General features: G+C 38.6%; 1 protein-coding gene across 5 annotated transcripts in view; it reads left to right on the plus strand.

Annotated features, from left to right (window-relative positions):
- The window catches only part of SCFD1 (sec1 family domain containing 1), a 121357-nt gene continuing 99604 nt past the window's right edge, over nucleotides 1-21753 (plus strand). For 2 of the 5 annotated variants that reach the window (XM_054716502.1, XM_054716503.1), the window contains exons 1-6: nucleotides 2-78; nucleotides 5879-5949; nucleotides 7611-7699; nucleotides 10713-10803; nucleotides 15907-16029; nucleotides 18319-18406. In XM_054716502.1, coding sequence (XP_054572477.1) covers nucleotides 30-78; nucleotides 5879-5949; nucleotides 7611-7699; nucleotides 10713-10803; nucleotides 15907-16029; nucleotides 18319-18406 — 511 coding nt within the window. In that variant the 5' untranslated portion in view covers nucleotides 2-29. Of the gene's footprint in view, nucleotides 79-5878; nucleotides 5950-7610; nucleotides 7700-10712; nucleotides 10804-15906; nucleotides 16030-18318; nucleotides 18407-21753 lie in introns of all 5 variants that reach the window. The other 3 variants (XM_054716504.1, XM_054716505.1, XM_054716506.1) reach the window with 3 other exon arrangements.

The following is a 21753-nucleotide window of genomic DNA, read 5'->3' on the forward strand; positions in this document are numbered from 1 at the left end:
TCGGGCTCCACTCGCCGGCCGGGCAGTGGATGGTGGGAGCCAAGATGGCGGCAGCTAGTATTCGGGAGAGACAAACAGGTACCGAGCCCTTCCTTTCCTTCTCCCTGCGGTTCTGTGGCTGCGGTGCGACGCCCTCTTCCCCTGCCGGTCGCCGGCCTCGGCCGCAGCGCACGGAGCTGGGAGACGGGCCGCCGGGAGTGTGATCCCGTTCCCGGAGCTCCGAGAGCCCCTCCCCTTTGAGTTTTGAGGGAAGAGACGCCGTGGACTCGGGAACCCGGCCCCTCCTGCGGGAGCCGGAGAAGGGCTTGTGCGGGGGGCCGGCCGGTGTGGTCCTGCTCCGTCTCCTTCCTCCGGAGCTCCGAGGCCGTCGTGACAAGCTCGGCGGGTGGCAGTTTCCCCGGTGTTGCCTCTCTGGGCTTGTTTCTGTGCACGGTTCAGTTCTCTCCGTGTTAATGTTGAAAGCTTCGTTTTCTGGCATTCCCACCACAGTTAAAAAACACGTATTCTTTTCAGGGAACTTACATTCGGTTCGGCCATTTCACCTTTGGACTCAATCATTGGGGGTACTTGAGAAATGCCTGGTGATTTCACCAGCTTGCTGGAATGGGATTGAAGAATGGCAATGGGGAAAAGAAAAAAAAAAAGAATAGCCTTACCATTTTAACGGTTTCACTAATTAGTGTTTTCAAACTACATATACAGTATATACAGCGAAACGTAGTGAAAAAAGTATACATTTCTTCCCTTGAGCTTTGATTTTTTTTTTTCTATCTTAGATATTCTTAGTTTTGCCTTAATTTTTTAGACAACTTGCATTTTACCTGTTAGCTACAAACTGGTGGTTTATACCTGTTAGCCAGTTGTCTTAAAAGTTACCAAGCTGTTAATTCTGAGGAGCTAATAGAAATAAGCCATCAGAAATGTGCATACTTGTAAATTCTGTCTCTTGTAATTATTTTATGTTGCATATAAATTTGAATAGGAAAATAATTGGTTATGATTAATGTGTCCTATAGCAGGGGTTTTGGCTGTGCTTGATTCCTTCCTTTGGATTTCAAAGAAAAAATGAATGGCAGACTTCAGACTGATAATGACACACAGTGCATACTGAGTTGTGTTCTGCTTTCCCCAACAGGTAATTTAATATAAGCTAGCAGATGAAGGCAGGCATAACTTAAATATATGAAAGTTCTAATAAGATTTGCGGAATACTTGCCATTCATTTTATCTATGGAAGCAAATAGAAGCCCCACTTGTTTTTGAAGTATGGTTCTGACAGCTTAATGAAGCTCAGTGAATTAGGTTATACTACATATTAAAATAAAAATAAGATGTGAAGGAGCACTCTTTACCAATACAAAGGAGCTTTTTGAAAAATGAAAATTGTATGGTAGTAATTTTTATATGCAGAAAATGTAGAATTTTAAATCTAACGGCATAATTTAAATTTCTGCAGAAATAAAGTTAATTATAGCAAGACTGCACATCATTACTAGATAGGTTATGCCAGATTAATCATTTATTATCTTAGTACCCACGAATTCTGTTTTATTTTCAGAGAAAGACAAACCCTATTATACATGTTATAGTCGCAGAATTAAACATCTCCCTGATATATATTGAGAATGTTTTGGGAAATAACTCACAGTCAATTCTCAGATATTCCAAGTACCAGACAGTGCGATACAGAGGAGTTTGCGATCTATTTGGGTAGATAATGGTTGATATATATTGAGCATTTAGTATTGCCGGGCACTGGTTTTAGTGATTTTTTTTAAAATATATATTTTTTTATTGATTTCAGAGAGGAAGGGAGAGGGAGAGGAAGAGAGAAACATCAATGATGAGAGAGAATCATTTATCGGCTGCCTCCTGCATGCCCCACACTGGGGATCGAGCCCGCAACCTGGTCATGTGCCCTTGACTGAAATCGAACCTGGGACCCTTCAGTCCACAGGCTGACGCTCTGTCGGCTGAGCCAAACCAGCTAGGGCATGGTATTAGTGATTTTTATATGTATTATAATCTCCATTTTGCAGATGCCTGTTTTATTGCTTTGCCTCTCTGAAGAATCTTTATTCATCTTAAAGGTCACCTCAAAAGCCATCTTGTTTGTGCATGTGTCCTGGACCACTGCCCTCTCTATTTCTGCCTTTAGCTCAACAGGCAGAATCCTGTGTTACCATGGTCCTTGCATGCCTCTGTGTTGCGGTTCTTGCTCTGCTCCCTCACTTCTGAGCATTGGAGAACCACAGATCAACTACTTTCTCTATTGTGATCTCTTGAGCCTCTTGTATAAATAGGTATTATCTACATACTGACAATCCCCAAGTTTATCTCTCTAGTCTGTCCTCTGAACTCAGTATACCCCATATCAATTAATGGCAGCTCCATTCGTGTAGTTGCTCAGGTCAAAAACCTTGGGAGTTTTCTTGACTTCTCTCATATCCCACATCAGGTCTGTCAGTAAATCTTGTCAGCTCTGTTCTGGATTTTTTTTTTTTAAATATGTTTTATTGATTTCAGGGAGAGGAAGGGAGAGAGAGAGAAACATCAGTGATGAGAATCCTGCATGCCCCCTACTAGGAATTGAGCCCAAAACCCCGGCATGTGCCCTTGACCAGAATCGAACCCGGGCCTTTCAGTCTGCAAGCTGACGCTTTATCTACCGAGCCAAACCAGCCGGGGTGTCAGCTCTATTCTGAAGACATTTCCAGGATCTGACCGTTGTCGTTGCTATCACCCATGTCCAAGCCACCATTAATTTCTGTAGTAACTGCCTGTTTGGCCTCCTTGCTTTTACATCCCCGTCCCCCTCATTTTTCTTCGCACGGTACTCAAATGTTACATGTTTGCTCAAAACCCTCCAGCTGCTTCCTATTTCAATCATAGTAAAAGCCAAAGTGATTTGACAGTGGTCTAATACAGCAGTCGCAGACCACTGGTGGTCCGTGAGGTCCGAAAGGTTGGCAACCGCTGGTCCACAAGGTTCCATATGATCTGATTCGCACTTAACTTTTTGACCTCATTCCCTATTATTATTATTATTATTACCTTTTCTAAACACACGAGACTTCCTACTTCAGAGCCTTTATATATGTTTTTTCTATTTAGAATATTCTTTTAGAGGTATCTGTGGCTCACCCCCTCACTTCCTTTAGGCCTTTATTCAAATGTTACCTACTCAGGAGACCTTTCCTGACTACTTAAAATTACACCACTACTCCTTCCCCCTTCCCTTCCTTGTTTTTCTCCATAGCACTTACCATGATCTCACATACCACATGTTTTATTTATTTTGTTGTCTTTTCCCCCCAACTAAAATGAAACTACTGGAGGATAGGTAATTTTTATTGTCTATTTTGTTTAGTGCCAACAACTAAAGCTGTGTCCAGCAGATGGTAAACACTACTAACATTTGTTGAATGACTATATAGTGAATGAATGAAAAAAAACAAAAAACATTTCAGGCAAGGGTGAAACTACATTAACCAAATCTAAAACTGTGGATAATATGTTTAGGGCCAATAAAGAAAATTAGTTTGTCATTTGAGCTAAAAGCAATGATTTACGCCTTTAGGGTGTTACTCTGATGAAAGTAAAATTACATTCTTATATATTATTTGGACACAGGCCTTTGCTTTATTAACAAATCCACTGTGTCAAAATCCCCGTTAACAAGTTAGCCCAGGCTCAGATTTGGGGATATTCATCTAGATCGGGCTGAGAAGGCAAATACCTGCTGTTACTGGCCTCTCCTTTAGCCGAGGCCTGCCTCTGGAGAACTCTCTACACCTGGGGCTCACATGCAGCTCAGGCTGTGGTTCTTCCCAGTTGTCCTGTGTCAAGAGTGTGAACAGCTGTTCCTAGAAACAAGATTTTCTCTCTTGGGCCATGAGTGCCAGGATGGTGGCATCTCTGTTGTCTGGAGGTGGGAGGAAGAGCTCTTTTAAAGCACAGTGGGAGAGTTCATCCTGCTATGCCTCATGTGTTAATCATCTTTATGCAAAGTGGTTTTTGTTTGTTTATTTTTTGTACTAGAGACCCGGTGCACAAAATTCGTGCACGGGGGGGAGGGTCCCTCAGCCCAGCCTGCACCCTCTCCAATCTGGGACCCCTCGAGGGATGTCTGACTGCCCGTCGGGATCGGGCCTAAACGGGCAGTCGGACATCCCTCTCACAATCCAGGACTGCTGGCTCCCAACGGCTTGCCTGCCTGCCTTCCTGATTGCGCCTGCCTTCCTGATTGCGCCTGATCACCCCCTAACCACTCCGCTGCCAGCCTGATTGATGTCTGACTGCTCCCCTGCCAGCCTGTCTGCCCCCAACTTCCCTCCTCTGCCGGCCTGGTCACCACTAACTGCCCTCCCCTGCAGGCCTGATTGCCCCCAACTGCCCTCCCTTGCAGGCCTGGTCCCTCCAACTGCCCTCCCCTGCTGGCCTGATTGCCCACAACTACCCTCCCTTGCAGGCCTGGTCCCTCCCAACTGCCCTCCCTTGCTGGCCATCTTGTGGTGGCCATCTTGTGTTCACATGGGGGCAGGATCTTTGACCACATGTAGGGGGCGTGCAGGGGGCAGCCATCTTGTGTGTTGGAGTGCTGGTCAATCTGCATATTACTCTTTTATTAGATAGGATAGAGGCCTGGTGCACGGGTGGGGGCCAGCTGGTTTGCCCTGAAGGGTGTCCCGGATCAGGGTGGGGGTTCCCTTGGGGTGTGGGGCGGCCTGGGTGAGGGGCCTCTGGTGGTTTGCAGGCTAGCCAAGCCCCCCGGCGACCCAAGCGGAGGCCCTGGTATCTGGGGTTTATTTATCTTCTACAATTGAAACTTTGTAGCCTTGAGTGGAGCCAAGCCTTCTGCTTGCTCCGTGGTGGCAGCCATTTCTGTTGAAATTTATTTATCTTCCAAAATTGAAACTTTGTAGCCTTAAGCGGAGGCCTGGGCCAGCCAGGGTATGCGGAAAGCTTGGCTTCCTCCATCGCCTGGTAAACCCAAGCCTCCCTCCTACTCTCTGTGGTCGTAGCCATCTTGGTTGGGTTTATTTGCATATTCACTCCTGATTGGCTTGTGGGCGTGGCTTGTGGGTGTAGTGGAGTGATGGTTAATTTGCATATTACTCTTTTATTAGATGGGATAATACCATAAAACCCATGAGCTACTGAAGTAGGTATAAATTAGTATTGGCAATGTGAATTATTGGCTGGGCATTAGGTACTAATATTTTACCAAAATGTTATGTCTGTATGTACACACAAAAAGATGCAAATATATATCTGAAATGCAATTTCTTATTTTACCTGCCTCAAGAAACAAGCATTTAATAGAAGGTTTTCTAGTGAGTGAGTGAATATGCTGTAAATTAATATTCAGGTAATTGGAGCATTATGTAATTATCTAGTAGGAGTTGGGCTTGTAGATTATTCTGTATTAATAATAAAACCTATTCAAAATGCTTTTTAAAATCAACTAAGTAGATTTTAGTGTTGCCAATCTTTTAAAAATTAAATCGCCTAAAGAGTACCTACCCTATTTGGCCATCTCATCTTCACATAGAAGTACATCGAAATTTTTATTTTCCTTAAAATTAATTACATCTGAGTCTGTTATTTGTAACACATGAACAGATGAGCAATAAAAAAACACAAAATAGCCCAATGGGCGTGACTCAGTGGTTGAGCATTGACCTATGAGGCAGGTCACGGTTCCATTCCTAGTCAGGGCACATGCCTGAGTTTCAGGCTCAATACCCAGTCATTTGATTAATTAGTTTTACTTGAATAATTTGTGTATTTTGTTTTGAGGTAGTAATAAATGTGGGAGGAAAGTGAAATCCTAAAAAGAAAATGTTATATTTAATGAGACTCTTTTTATTTCCAGTGGCTTTGAAACGTATGTTGAATTTCAATGTGCCTCATGTTAAAAACAGCACTGGAGAACCAGTATGGAAGGTAGGAGAGTTTATTTTAATGGGGACTATTTCCTTTTTCTCAGCACTTATTGGTGGTGATTGGATGGAATTTCTTGTTAATACTGAACAGTAGCACATTTTAGTGGTAATGAATGAATATTTTATTTTTATTTAACATGACTTCTTAATATGAATCTTTTTGATAAATATTATATGGAGTAAGACAGGCAGTGATAGTAGCATTTCATCTAGGTAATCCTGATCTCCTGGGCAGCACCCCTCTCTTAGGTCTTTACTCTGGCTTATGTTTTGTTCTTTAGCTCTGCTAATCCAGAGTTTGGATCTTGCAAGCTTGCTCAGGGTTAGTGAGACTCTGGGGATTGGTCCATTTTAATGGTCCACTTGGTCCACTTGAGAGAGTGATCTGTAAACGAAAATGCCACTAGCCGGTTTGGCTCAGTGGATAGAGCATTGGCCTGCAGACTAAAGGATCCCAGATTTGATTCCGGCCAAGGGCACATGCCCAGGTTGCGGGCTCGATACCCGCCGCCACCCCCCTCCAGTAGTGGGCATGCAGGAGACAGCCAATCAGTGATTCCCTCTCATCATTGATGTTTCTATCTCTCTTCCTCTCTGAAATCAATGAAAAAAACAACAACAACAAAAAAGCCACTTCATTAATTTGTGATATATAAAACTATCAGTAAAACTGGTAATTGGATCAGAAAGCAATCCATAATCTTTCTCCCCGAGAAATGCTGGAGAAACCTTTAAACTTCCTATTCGAGCTATTTCATTTTAAACTTCATGCTCCCTCTAGCTCTTTCTTCAAAAAGATAATGCAATCCATTAGCTTCAAACTTATCAGTTTATAATCACTTTAAATTTCTCTCTTGCTAGGAATTAAGAACAAGTCACCTTGGTTACAGTTTGGGGCATTTTGAAAATTCTCCATGAGTCCTTAGAAGTACTTTGGTTAAAGCTATCTATATTGAATTATTCATAGTTTAAGTTTGAGCATATCCCCTAATTTCCCCCTTCCTTCCTCGTTATTTATGGTCATTTCCTTATTGTCCCTTGCATAAACTATACTTGTTTATTGTTTTTTCTTAATGTTTTTATTGATTTTTTTAGAGAGAGGAAAGAGAGAGGGATAGAGAGATAGAAACATCGATGAGAGAGAAACATAGATGAGAGGCTGCCTTCTGCAGGCCCCCTACTGGTGATCAAGCCTGAAACCCGGGCAACATCAATTTGTTTTCTATATCTATGAGTTTGTTTCTGTTTTTATTGCTCATTTGTTTTGTTTTTTAGACTTCACATGTAAGTGAAATCTTTCTCTGACTTATTTCAATTAGCATAATGCTCTCTAGGTCCATCAGTGTTGTTGCAAATGGAAAGATTTCATTATTTTTCATGTCTGAGTAATATTCCATTGATTATGTGTACCGTATCTTCTTTATCCAGTTGTCTATTGATGGACACTTAGGTTGCTTCCATACCTAAGCTATTGTATATGAAATGTCCTTTCTCTCTCTCTCTTTTTTTAAATCCTCCCCAGAGGATATTAAGTTGATATATGTATAAGAATTCAATATACTTGATTGATTAAAATAAAATGTATGCCAACATTGTCTTAGTATGGTCTCTCTATTGACTTTTCACTGATAATGATGTTTAAAAACCACAATTTTTTATTAGGTGCTCATTTATGACAGATTTGGCCAGGATATCATCTCTCCTCTTCTATCTGTGAAGGAGCTAAGAGACATGGGAATCACTCTGCATCTGTGAGTTTTAACATATTTCTAATAATGGCATTTCTTTTCAGATAGTTGTTAAAGACTTCTTTGGGTACCTTAAAATCATTAGGGGACATTTATAGAGAATATAATGTTAAGTTATGGTATTTTATAGAATAACATTTTTTAATCTTCTTTTATTCAACCCTGCATTTCTTTTTTTTTTTTTTTAAATATATTTTATTGATTTTTTACAGAGAGGAATAGAGAGTTAGAAACATTGATGAGAGAGAAACATCGATCAGCTGCCTCCTGCACACCCCCCACTGGGGATGTGCCTGAAACCCAGGTACATGCCCTTGACCGGAATCGAACCTAGGACCCTTCAGTCCGCAGGCTGATGCTCTATCCACTGAGCCAAATCGGTTTCGGCTGCATTTCTTTTTTAAAAAAATATATTTTTATTGATTTCAGAGATGAAGGGAGAGTGAGAGAGAGAAAGAATAATCAATGATGAGAGAGAATCATTCATTGGCTGCTTCCTGCACGCCCCCCACTGGGGATCAAGCTCCAACCCCGGGCATATGCCCTTGACTGGAATAGAACCTGGGACCCATCAGTCCACAGGCCAACACTCTTATTTACTGAACCAAACCAGCGAGGGCAACCCTTTACTTCTTATGTTAAAAATAAATACTCAGCCTAAGAATTTCTAATTTCAGAATTTAAATTTTCTCTCATATTTTTTTCTACAGATTGATTTACCCTCTTATGTGAAGGAAAAGAACTGGTTGTTTTAAGATCTCTTCCAGCTCTGAACATTTTTTTATTTAATTTACATATACTTTTTAAATTAGTTTACCATTAATATGAAAAATTTAAGTAACTATGAAGTAATGACTTAATATCACCATAGGAGGCTATCTATGCTGTCTTCTTAACTACTGAATTTATTTGATTATGTTGCTTCTTATATGTTTGATAAATTGCATGTGCCTCTTCACTCTCTTCTTCTTTATAGAAGGATGACTACAATATTGTATATAGAAGGACACACAAAAGATTGTACATAGGATATTGCTTATAGAAGGATGACTATAGAATATTGTAGAAATCAAATTTTAGTTCTATTTCCTGATACAAGCCCGGTAAAATCTTACAATGAAGAATAAAGACTTTTTGTGATTTGATATTGGATATTTGAATGAATATACTGGGCCTGTATTGTAAAAAGGAAAATTATCAAGTGATAAAAATCTTTGAATGCTTAGATGATCTCTTATGCATTCTGTTATGTAGAAAAAAAAAAAAAATTCTCGTAAAGGAAGCATTTATATATCTTTCATTTAAAAAATATATTTGACGTTATGGTTAAACTTTTTTACTGCTTCCAAAGACTTTCAGCTTTCTGTTTTTTTCTCTCTTGGGAGAACTTCACTTTCCTTCCACTCACCTCCCCAACCCTTTTTCTATGAAAAATGGGAATAAAATTCAGTTTGAATGTGCTTTAAGTTCTCTTTCAAGAAGAACATTGTTAGAAGAGGTATTAAAAGTAAGACAACTGGAGTATACTAGGTGTACCAGTTAATACGGATTTTTTTCAGTAGATGGAGTTACACATATGTTGATATATATGCAATTTGATATGTATGCTATTTTGTTGTATTGAAAACAAGCTTCAAAACTTCATATGTCAAATTTTCTGAAGGTGTTAACATCAGATATTTTTACACTTAAAAATGTCGAATTTTGTGCCAAAAAAAGAGCATTTGGGGGAAGTTTTAATTCATTATTTTGAAGAAAAGTGCTGCTGAATACTTCGGGAAGCTTATGATGAGCATGCTCCATCTCAAGATACTTGTGAACGCTGGTTTAAACGCTTTCAAAGTGATGATTTCGATGTGAAAGACAAAGAACGTCCAGGTCAACCAAAAAAGTTTGAAGACCAACAATTACAAGCATTATTGGATGAAGATGCGTATCAAGCTCAAAAACAACTTGCAGAAAGATTAAACGTTGCTCAGCAAACAATTTCCGATCATTTACAAGCAATGGGAAAGATTTTAAAGGAAGGAAAATGGGTGCCACATTAACTGAATGAAAGACAAATGGAAAACTGAAAGTCATCAGTAAAATGTTGCTTCAACGGCACACAAAAAAAGTCTTTTTTGCATCGAATTGTGATTGGTGGTGAAAAGTGGAATTATTTTGAGAATCCCAAATGCACAAAATCATGGGTTGATCCAGGTCAACCATCAACATCAACTGCAAGGCCAAATGGCTTCAGAAAGAAGACAGTGCTCTGCATTTGGTGGGATCAGGAAGGTGTGATGTATTATGAGCTTCTAAAACCAGGTGAAACTGTTAATACTGATCGCAGCCAACAACAAATCATCAAATTGAACCACACTTTGATCATGAAATGACCGGAATGTTCCAGAAGACACGGCAAAGTAATTTTGCTTCATGATGACGCACCATCACACACTTCAAAACCAGTTAAAGACACGTTAAAAGATCTTGCCTGGGAAGTATTAACCCACCCACTGTATTCACCAGACCTTGCTCCTTCAGATTACCACTTGTTCTAATCGATGGCACATGCACTTTCTGAGCAGCACTTCAAAACGTATGATGAAGTGGAAAATTGGGTCTCTGAATGGTTTGCCTCAAAACAAGGAAAGTTCTATTGGGACGGTATCCACACATTACCTGAAAGATGGGGGAAATGTGTAGCTAAGCGATGGACATTACTTTGAATAAAGAACTTTTGATGTTTTTCTTAAAATTATCGTGTTTCCTTTGATTACAAAATCCACCATTATTAACCGGTACACCTAGTAAGAAATGAAGACTAAGAGATTAGGATCTTGCTACATAAATAGTAACACTGATACAAGGAAAAAGCTGGGTTAAATAAATAATTACAGCAAGAGCTTTTAGAGTACTGGTTACTGTTCTTGAACTAATGAACTCCTAGTTTGGTGAATAATGATTTAAACTGTCTTTTTAGATAAGTGACTAAGAAAAAAGTGAGTTTTATGTTCTTTCTGTCTTCTAGGCTTTTGCACTCGGATCGAGATCCTATTCCAGATGTTCCTGCAGTGTATTTTGTAATGCCAACTGAAGAAAACATTGACAGAATGTGCCAGGTAACATGAGTTCTTATTTTCCTGACTCTTGAATGTGAAAACAGATTTTTTAAAAATCTAAAGATATCCAGTGTGAAAAATCAGAAATTCCCTTACTCATTTCTCCACTTTGATTTTTTGAGACTATGTTTGAATTTTAAATACCAGTCTGACAGATTAAAATTATTTTTTTGGCAGAAGAAAATTTTATTGATTAAGCCTGAGTCTAGCTTAAAAAAACACACAAAAAACCAGAAAACCTAACACTATAGCTTAAAAGTAGGATTTTATTTTTCTAAGGTAATAATAAGCCTGGAAGTAGGATGTCCAAGGTAGTATAGCCGCTCTATGAGGTAATCAAAGACTCAGGCTCCCTCTATGTTTCTGATCTATCATCTTTAGTTTGTAGCTTTTCATTGGCTTGCTTATTGCTTCATGGATGCAAGGTAGCAGCTGCAGCTGTAAACATCACATTTTTGCTCAAGGCAGGAGGAAGGGGAGAATGGATATGCCACCCCTGACTGTTCATTTAGATCAGGAAAGCTAAACTTTCCCCAAAACTCCCAGAAGGCTTTAATTTATGCCTCACATGGTAGAATTAGCTTCAAAGGAGGCTGTGGAAGTTAATATTTAGATAAGTGTATTGCTACCCCAAACAAAATCTGGATTCTTTTAACAAGGTAGAGGGAGAAAGGGGATATTGGATAGATAGCTAACAAATCACAAGCATCTTCATTATTTACTGTTGAATGAATTTACTAATTAAATTATTGAAAATCACATATTTTGTGTCTTATTTAGTTAATGATGCCTGGCTTTCTATTTTACCCTGCATAAACTCAACTATGCCGTTTTTAAAAGAGGCACAATTTATCAGTCCCTTCCTATTTCCTTTTGTTACAACAGTTTTATTGAAATATAGTTCACCTACCATAAAATTCACCCATTTACAATGTACAAAGTGTACAGTTCATTGGTTTTCATTATATTCAGAGTTGTGCAACCATCATTATAATTAATTTTTAGAACATTTTCATCTCCTTAACTGTTATATCCTCCACCTCCACTTCCTATCCTGAGCTACTCTTTGTTTCTTAACAAATGAATGGAATTATATACATGGTCTGTTGTATCTGACTTCTTTCTTTTAGCATAGTATTTTCAAAGTTCATATCGTAACATGTATCAGTACTTCATTCCTCTTTATTACTTAATAACTAGAGGCCTGGTGCACGAAAATTTGTGCACTTAGGGGGTCCCTCAGCCTGGACTGAGCCCTCTTGCAGTCTAGGACCCCTTGGGGGATGTCCGACTGACAGCTTAGGCCCGCTCTTCTAAGCACTGCTGCGGAGGCGGGAAAGACTCCCGCCACTGCCGCTGTGGTGGCCAGCCATAAGCTAGCTTCTGGCTGAGCAGCACTCCCCCTGTGGAAGCGCACTGACCACCAGGGGGCAGCTCCTGCAGTAAGCGTGTGTCCCCTGGTGGTCAGTGCACGTCATAGCAACTGGTCATTCCCAGCCATTAGGGTCAATTTGCATATTACCCTCTTATTATATATATAAGATAGTCTATTGAATGAGTATACCAAATTTTGTTTATCCATTAGTTGATGGGCATTTGGGCTGCTTCCACCTTTTGGCTGTTATAAACATTTGTGTATATGTCTGTATAGACATGTGTTTTCATTTCTGTTATGTCCATAAACACCTTGGAGCGGAATTGCTTGGTAAAACAATAACTCTAAGGTTAACCTTTTGCGGAATTGTGAAACCAATTTCTCCATATCCTTGTTAGTACTTTTTATTATCTTTAGCCTTCCTAATGTGTATCTCATTGTGGTTTTGATTTGCATTTCTCTGATGACTAATGATATTAAGCATCGTTTAATATGCTTATTAGCCATTTGTATATCTTTAGAGAAATGTCCATTCAGATTTCTTATCTAATTTTTAATTGAGTTGTCTTTTTTTTTTATTATACTTTTAAAAAATATATGTTTTTGTTGATGTCAGAGAGAAGAAGGGAGAGGAAGAGAGAGATAGAAACATCAATGAGAGAGAAGCATCAATGGGCTGCCTCCTGCATAACCCCTACTGGGGATCGAGCCTGTAACCCGGGCCTGTGTCCTGACAGGGGATTGAACTTGTGACTTCCTGGTGCATGGGATGTTGCTCAGCCAACTGAGTTGTCTTTTTATTGTTTTGTTGTTAAAGTACTTTACATATTTGGGATACTAGACCCTTATTGAGTATATTATTTGCAAATATTTTCTCCCATTTTGTGTTTTTTTTTTCACTTTCTTTATAGTATCCTTTGGAACACACAAAAATTTTTTTAATATATTTTATTGCTTTTTTACAGAGAGGAAGGGAGAGGGATAGAGAGTTAGAAACATCAATAGGAGAGAAACATCGATCAGCTGCCTCCTGCACACCTCCCACTGGGGATGTGCCTGCAACCAAGGTACATGCCCTTGATCGGAATCGAACCCGGGACCCTTCAGCCCGCAGGCCGACGCTCTATCCACTGAGCCAAACCAGTTAGAGTGGAACACAAAATTTTTAAATTTTGATTTTAAACTTAATTTAAATTTATTTTTTCTTTAGTTGCTTATACTTTTGATGTCATATTTAAGAAACCAGTGCCAGCCCCGGCCTGGTGACTCAGTTGGTTGGAGCATTGTTCTGTACACCAAAAAGGTTGTAGGTTCAATTCCTGGTTAGAGCACATATCCATGTTGCGGCTTCAATCCCCAGTCAGGGTTCGTATGGGAGGCATCAATCAATATTTTTCTCTCATCGAATGTTTCTCTCTCTCTCTAAAGTCAATAGTCAGTAAGCATATCTTCAGGTGAGGATTTAAAAAAAAGGAAAGAAAGGAACCATTGCCAAATCTGGGTTTTCTTCAGATTTTTATGTATGGTATGAGGTAAGGTGTCCAACTTCATTTTTTTTCATGTGACCATCCAATTGTCCCAACATCATTTGTTGAAGAGATTATTCTTTCCCCAATGAAAGGTCAATTAACAGTGGTTACATTGGTTTATTTCTGGACTCTCAGTTCCATTGACCTTTGTCTGTTCTTATGCCAGTACCACACTGTCTTGATTACTCTTGCTTTGTAACAAGTTTTGAAAGTTGGAAATTGAGTTCTTCAACTTTGAACTTTGTTTTCAACGTTATTTTGGCTTTTTGGGTCCTTGAATTTCCATATTAATTTTAGGATTAGCTTACCAATTTCTATAAAGAAGCCACCTGAGGATCTGTTAGGGATTGCCTTTGAATCTGTAGATCAATTTTTAGAGAATTGCCATCTTAACAATATTAAATTTTCTGATTTATGAACATGCAGTATCTTTCCATTCCTTTTGATCTTTCAGTAATGTTATATAATGTATAGAATATAAATCTTGCAATTCTTTTGCTAAATTTATTCTTTATATTTTTAGTGCCATTGTGAATGGAATTTTTTTTTTTTTTTAGTTTATTTCATTTTTGGGATTGCAAGTGTGTAGACACCCAGTTGACTTTTACATATTGAGCTTGTATCTTGCAGCCAGTCTCATCTTGTATTCTCTCTGTCGCAGCCCAGGATTCAAGCATTTGTCTAAGGAGCCCTGGTTGCTTTTTGTAGAGAACAGTATTTAGAAATTAGCGTCTGGTCATTGCTACTAGGGTGTCCCAGTCCTTAGGCCCTCTCAATGAACAGAGCTAAGAAATATATGTATGTACCTATACACACACTTTTATATTTATACTAGAGGCCCATGAACGACATTCATGCATGCGTAGTGTCCCTAGGCTTGGCCGGCCATCAGGGCCAATTGGGGCCTTCCAGCTGCCGGCTGGGGCCTCCCTTCCCCAGCTGCTGGCTGGGGCTTTCCTTCATTCTGTGCCGCCCCCTGATGCTCACCACATGTCATAGTGAGCGATCGAACTCCCAGTCTCCTGGTCAAACTCCTGAGCAGACAATTTGCATATTAGGCTTTTAAATATATAGATTTAATTTTATAAATCTTCCTACTTATCTTTCTTGATAGATAGATAACCTCCAAAACTATTTCAGTTTAAAAATACAGGATGCATTCCAGCTTTTTCTTTTTCAAGTTTATAACTTCTTTCTCTGACAATAAGAAACATGGCTCTCAATATCCTCAACAGATTTACTTATTTTCTCAGTCCTCTGAATTCTCAGTCCTTTAATGATTCTCCGAACCTTTGTAGAACTACTGCCATGCTCAGCCACCTTCTTCACACAGGCTCCAACTCCTCAGTTTTTCACATTCCAACATCTCTGAAATCAGATGCATCTTAAAACTTACTGTGTGTTATAGCATTTTATTGCAGCATTAATTCTTTCTTAATGTTACATAAAATAATGATGCCTGTTATGGTTGACAATATCTTAGCTTTGAAAAATGTGGTTATTTTGCCTGGAATTTAAGAGGATAAGTAAATTTGCCCTGGCTACTATGACTCAGTGGTTGGAGCATGGGCCCTGCACACTGAAGGGTCTTGGTTTCGATTTCTGGTTTGTGTCTGGGTTCCAGGTTCTATCCCGGCCCCAGTCTGGGCTTGTGTAGGAGGCAGCTAATCAATGTGTCTCTCTCACATCAATATTCCTCTTCCTCTTCCCTCTCCAATTAGTTTTTGAGGCTTATGTCTTAATGTTCTTGCTTTTCCAAAATGTATTAGTTTTGTTAAATAGTGTAATTAACATGTTAAGCGCCATGTCAGTCACCGGTGACTGACACTATACTTTCCGTCCGGACCGGTCAGTCACTGGTGCCACCAGCATATCGGTGAAATCGGTATCTCGGGCTAAACAGAAAGCAAGACAAAACAGGCTTGGTGCTTAACATGTTAATAGGATTTCATTGATAATATAACTAAAATATAACTAATTATTAATATATCTACTTAGTTATGTCTTGTAACCAAGCAACCAATACTTCTTTTTAACTTTGTTCTCTTAGGATACTTATTTTGATTGTCATTTTAATGTAATTTGTCTCTTAAATGATATATTATCCTTCAAACCTTGCTCTTATGGTATCTAAAAGATTTTTGTTTGTGATCATTCTTTATACTAGCCTGTAAGAAGAAGTATTCATTGTATTTATAGGATCTTCGGAATCAACTCTATGAATCATATTATTTAAATTTCATTTCTGCTATTTCAAGAAGTAAACTGGAAGATATTGCAAATGCAGCATTAGCAGCTAATGCAGTACCACAAGTAGCCAAGGTAAGAGATTTTGGTTGGCTGATGAAATTTGTTAATATAAAATATAGTAATATTCTGAAACCTGTTAGTCGAAATAGGTGTCTAATTTACAAAGGACCAGAACTACCTAAGAATATTCAGACTCATTACTTTTAGAAAGAGTTCTGATAATGTAAATTATCTTCAACTTGACCTGGACAAAATAAATCAAACCAAAGAAACATACTTAATGAATTTGAAAGATAAAAAGAAGAAGCTGAATCAATGTTTGTTTTAGGCTGGGATTAGTATAATCTTTTTAGCTCAACTTCGAAATAGCTTGCCAGTTGTGTTATCATAAATTATACTCAAAATGTATTGACATTGTTTTATCTATAATCACTTATTTACCATAATATCTCTAGATCTTTTCGTACTTAGGAGAGAGGGTCTAAAAAAGGTATACTGCATATTATAAGAAAAATGAAATTCACAATAAGCCAGCAATTCTATATCATAGTGACAGGTTCAGCTTTGTTATAAATAAAGTCTGTAGAATATATTCTTGGTTATAGCCCTGTTCTTCTTGACTTTAGATGAGACATAAATGAAATTCTGGAGAATAATATAGAGCAAATAAAAACTAAACAGCCATGCATTTACTTCTTATTTTTCTCACTGATTTTAGATAGTCTTCATTCATAGATTTAGATAATACTCTATTATTTCTGATTAGTTTTTGAGGCTTATGTCTTAATGTTCTTGCTTTTCCAAAATTTATTAGTTTTATATAAAACTAGGGGCCCAATGCACCAATTTGTGCCCCTTGAAAGGAACTGTGGGCCTCGAGGCTGCGGTGGACACAGGGGCGGGTCTTGGCCCATCCTCTGCATCCCCACCTGGTCCCTCCCGCCACGGCCTCCCAGTCCCCTGTCTGCCGGCAGCCCCGCTCCCACCACCACTCCCGCACGCTGAGGGCGCAGAGCGATTGGAGCCGGAGCCAGCAGCAGGTGCAAGCAGAGCCGGCGCCGTCAGTGGGTGTGAGCAGCGGCTACTGCCCCAATCACCCCTCAGGAGCAGGGATGATGGAGAAGCCCTGAGGGGCGATCAGGGCCGGCAGCTACCACTCACACCCGCTGATGGCACCGAGCGATCGGGGCTGGCACTGGGCACTGGCAGCAGGTGCAAGCAGCGGTCTGGTGCCAGCAGCCACTGGCTGCTGGCCCCTATCACTCCTCAGGAGCAGGGGGAGGTGGAGAAACCCTGAGAGGTGATTGGGGCCAGCAGCTACTGCTCGCTCCCGATGACGGTGCCAAGCGATCGAGGCCGGCAGCAGGTGTGAGCGACGGCTCTGGTGCCGGCAGTGGGTGCAAGTGGGCCAGCACTGGCAGCAGGTGTGAGCGCCAGGCAGGACTGCAGCGCATGGGAGCAAAGAATGTTCAGTAACCACCAGAGACTTGCCCCGATGACAGCAACCGAAGCCCCGCCTTGGCCTGGCGCCCCTGCTCCCCTGCTCCATCATTCTGCCACTGCCGACGCCCACCATGTTCCACGCTCTGCCACCTGCTGCCGACCCCCGCCATGTTCCGTGCGCACCCCCTGACAGTCAGCACATGTCATAGCGACCAGTTGTTCTGTTGTTCCACTGTTTGGTCTATTTGCATATTAGGGTTTTATATATATAGATTACAATTTTAGTTTTCTTAATTTGTCTCCTAATTTTACTTCTGAAGAATTAGTATAATTTTCCCCTACTTACAAACATTCATGGTAGAAAAACATGACTTTATTAGGGAAGCGTGGTTAAACTGACTATAAAAATTTTAATAGTGCTTTTTCTTCAAAATTGATATCCATTTCCATCCCAACCATAATTTTAAAAAAAAATTTGTCTTCATAAATTTTGTTTTCTGAAAATATTACTCTCCTCCTTGATAATTTATTGCTTAAAGGCTTTTATTTTGTTTTTTTGTTTATTGGTTTGAGAGAGAGAGAGGGGGAGAGAGAAACACATCATTTGTTTTTCCACTTATTTGTTTTTCCACTTATTTATTCATTGTTTGATTCTTGTATGTTCCCTAACCGAGAATCAAACCTGCAACCTTGGTATATCAGGACCATGCTTTAAAATAAGCCAGAGCTAAAGGGTTTATTTTTGGTTTTGTGGGGTTTTTTTATAAAGTTTATTCTTGCCCAGTTAGGCAATCTGTTACATAGTATGATTTTTAGCTATTGAATAAAATTGTAATTTTTGCCATTGGTATATTAAATCAAACTAAATGTGCTTTATTGTAAAATTGACTTGTAAACCTTTTTTTTGTTTGTTTCTAGGTTTTTGATCAGTATCTCAATTTTATTACTTTGGAAGATGATATGTTTGTTTTATGTAATCAAAATAAGGAGCTTGTTTCATATCGTGGTATGTAAAAATAGGAATATTGAATTCATTGTTAACAAAATGAATGGTGTACTGTAAAAAAAAATTAACTTGTTTAGTGCAGTCCAAAACCAGCTTTGTTTACAGCTATAGAGCTCAATAAGATTTTTAAAAGCATGCAAAGAACACAGGTGTCATACTGAATTCGGTCACATATAAACAAAATTTATTTAATAAACCTGTTTTGTAAGCTCAGTGAAGTATCAGTTTTTTTACCTTTTAGGTGCTGCACAGCAACTTGCATGAAAGGTTTACTCATGGCAAGTAAGAGAGTATTTTCAGTAGTAAGATTCAATTAATTCTTTAGTATTTTAACCTTGGACAAGAACAAGTTATTATCTGTGCTTCAGTTCCTTATCTGTAAAATGGGGATAATACTACTACCTACCTCAGAGAGTGTTTGTGGGCATTAAATAGATTAGTGTAAAATGCCCAGAAAAGTTTCTGCACATGGTATGCACTCAGAAAAAGTTGGCTAATATTGCTGTTTGTCAAGATCAGACAACCACAAGGAGTCAGCAGCTTCTAGAGTACTGTTATGGAATGAAGTGCCTTTCTCAAATATAGGCTGTTAGACTCCATAGTAGTGAGATTGAGTATTGGTTTCAAAGCAAATGCTGTCTAACCACCTCTAGAGTTTGCTTTCCAATTTTGGTAAACTGACCATTCCTGGGATGTAGATTAAAATTAACAGACATTCATCACACACACACACTACATTATATTGTCTGTGTTTCTTTGTTGATTTTTTTTGTAAGAACACTTAACATGAGATCTACTTTCTTAACATTTTAAAGTGTACAGTATTGTTGACTATAGGTACAACGTTGTATAGCATATTTCTATAACCCATGTTGTTTAACTGAAATTTAATGTCCATTGATTAGTTATGTCAAATATTTTTAAGAAAATTGCAGACTGTAAAAGATGTCATTAGCCAATTCAGTGAAATAATCATTAATTTGCTACTTAAGGATTGAGATGTTTGATGATGACTAGAATTTCAGTGGCTCTTAAGTGGAAAATATGTTCCCACTTAAGGGAGCACTTGGAAATCTGTAAGTGCCAGTTGTCACAACTGGGTGGGCTGCTGCTAGCAGGGTTAGATGTTCTGCATTGTGTAAACCATGCTCACACAGAAAATTGTTCTGCTCATAATGTCAGTGGTGCCCTATTATGAAACACTGGGCCAAATGATAAGCTACCTAAAAGAAGAGAATATGAATATTTTGGTTTCATTGAGCTCCTTGATATACTTTTAAAAAGTAATTAAACAGCATTCCTACGCTTGATCTTAGCCAAAAGCTCAAAAGCGATAAACAACACTCCTAAAAGGATATACTTGTTGAATTGCCCATGTAAGAGATTTTTGATAGTAGTTGTTATTTACAGAAATTTATTCACAGTTAATTGAGTTATAAATTAATTACTTAAGTTACATGATTAATACCTAGTTTCCCTTAAGTCTTTAAGCTAAACTTATAAACATTGACACGTTATTTGTAAATCTGGTTACATAAAAACAAGCACCTTTACTTTTATCAATTAACTTAAACTGAACAACTAAATTCTAATCAATCCTATTTAACAATTTATTTAGCTTAGTTTGTTAAATTTCCTTAAACAGTTTAAATTGCCTTTATAAATTCACTATATTAAATTTTATTTTTAAGTACTTCAGATACGAGACTAGGCAAATTTATAAATCTAACAAGCACAATCTATCCAAATATTTAAATAATTTTAAAAATAATTAAATTCATGATGAGTCTAAGTTCATTATACATTCAAGTACTTGTAAATTTAATTTTCTTAACACTGCCTCTCAATTTTAAAAAGCACAAGTCTGAAATTATTAATAAATTTAAAATATAAATTTAAGTACAATCACATCTTAAACTGCTCATATTCTAAATAGTATAGTTATTATAATAATTCTAGGTTGCTTCATAAAGCACTTTACAATATAAGCTCATTTGCTCCTTAGAATAACTTTGTGAAGTAGGTATTATTATTTTCATTTTCAAATGAAGAAACTGAGTCTCAGATGTTAAGGAAGTTAATAAGGAAATAGCAGAACCAGGTTACTAAGCCCAGGCACTTACTCCAAGGACAGCACTCTTAAGCATTATGTAATTACTAGAGGCCCAGTGCACGAAATTTATGCACGGGTAGGGTCCCTAGGCCTGGCCAGCGATCATGGCTGATGAGGGCCTCTGGCTGCTCCCTGGGACATTCCTTCGTTCCACACCGCCCCCTGGTGGTCAGTGTACATCATAGCGAACGATCAAACTCCCAAGGGGTCACTTTGCATATTAGCCTTTTATATATATAGATGTGCCAAATCCTCTCACACAATACAAGTGCTTTAACTGATCTTAAGCATATTATTCCAAACATAAATCAAATATACTAATGTCATGGATTTGATTATCTGCTTTCTGTGGGTTGAGAATTTATCTTGTAAAGGAGGCAGATTTATATCTCAGACTCAGGCTACTATCTCAGACAAACCAGATTTTTATCACAAGTGAGTTGATGCTATATAGATGGAAAGGTTTTTGACTATTCAGGTCAGTTCTTAGAGTGTGGGATTAGGGTATAGGACCAAAGGACCGGAAGCTTCCATGTAGATTTTTACCTGTATAAGTTATTAACAGAATGAACTGAGTGTTTTCCTAGATTGGTGTCCCTTGGTTTACATAATTCACAATTTACCCTTATGCCATTTCTATCATCAATTTAGATAGATGGCGGTCTGCACCAAGTAGTAGCATATTTTTTCATACAGATTCTGTATTGCCTGGCTCAATTCTTTATTATTTTTATGTTCTTTGCATGGACAAAGTATTTTTTTTTAAATATATTTTATTGATTTTTTACAGAGAGGAAGGGAAAGGGATAGAGAGTTAGAAACATCGATGAGAGAGAAACATTGATCAGCTGCCTCCTGCACACCTCCTGGGGATGTGCCCGCAACCAAGGTACGTGCCCTTGACCGGAATCGAACCTGGGACCTTTCAAGTCCACAGGCCGACACTCTATCCACTGAGCCAAACCGGTTAGGGTGACAAAGTATTTCTTTACATATTTTGATATATCCAGTTCAATTCTGTTTTCCTTTCATGTTAATCACAAGTAATATTAAATTTAATAATTTTTTCACATTCAGGATGTTGAGAAATTAAAAATAGTATATAGATCATATTTTAGTGTAATCTTTTAACAAATAGTTACTTGTCAGACACTGGGCCTAGTTATTGTGTGAAATAGGAAGATGAATAAGGTCAAATTTTTGACTGTCAAGGACAGATTTCACAACAATGTTT

Source organism: Eptesicus fuscus, chromosome 5 (genome assembly GCF_027574615.1).
Source record: "Eptesicus fuscus isolate TK198812 chromosome 5, DD_ASM_mEF_20220401, whole genome shotgun sequence".
NCBI classification, from domain to species: Eukaryota; Metazoa; Chordata; class Mammalia; order Chiroptera; family Vespertilionidae; genus Eptesicus; species Eptesicus fuscus.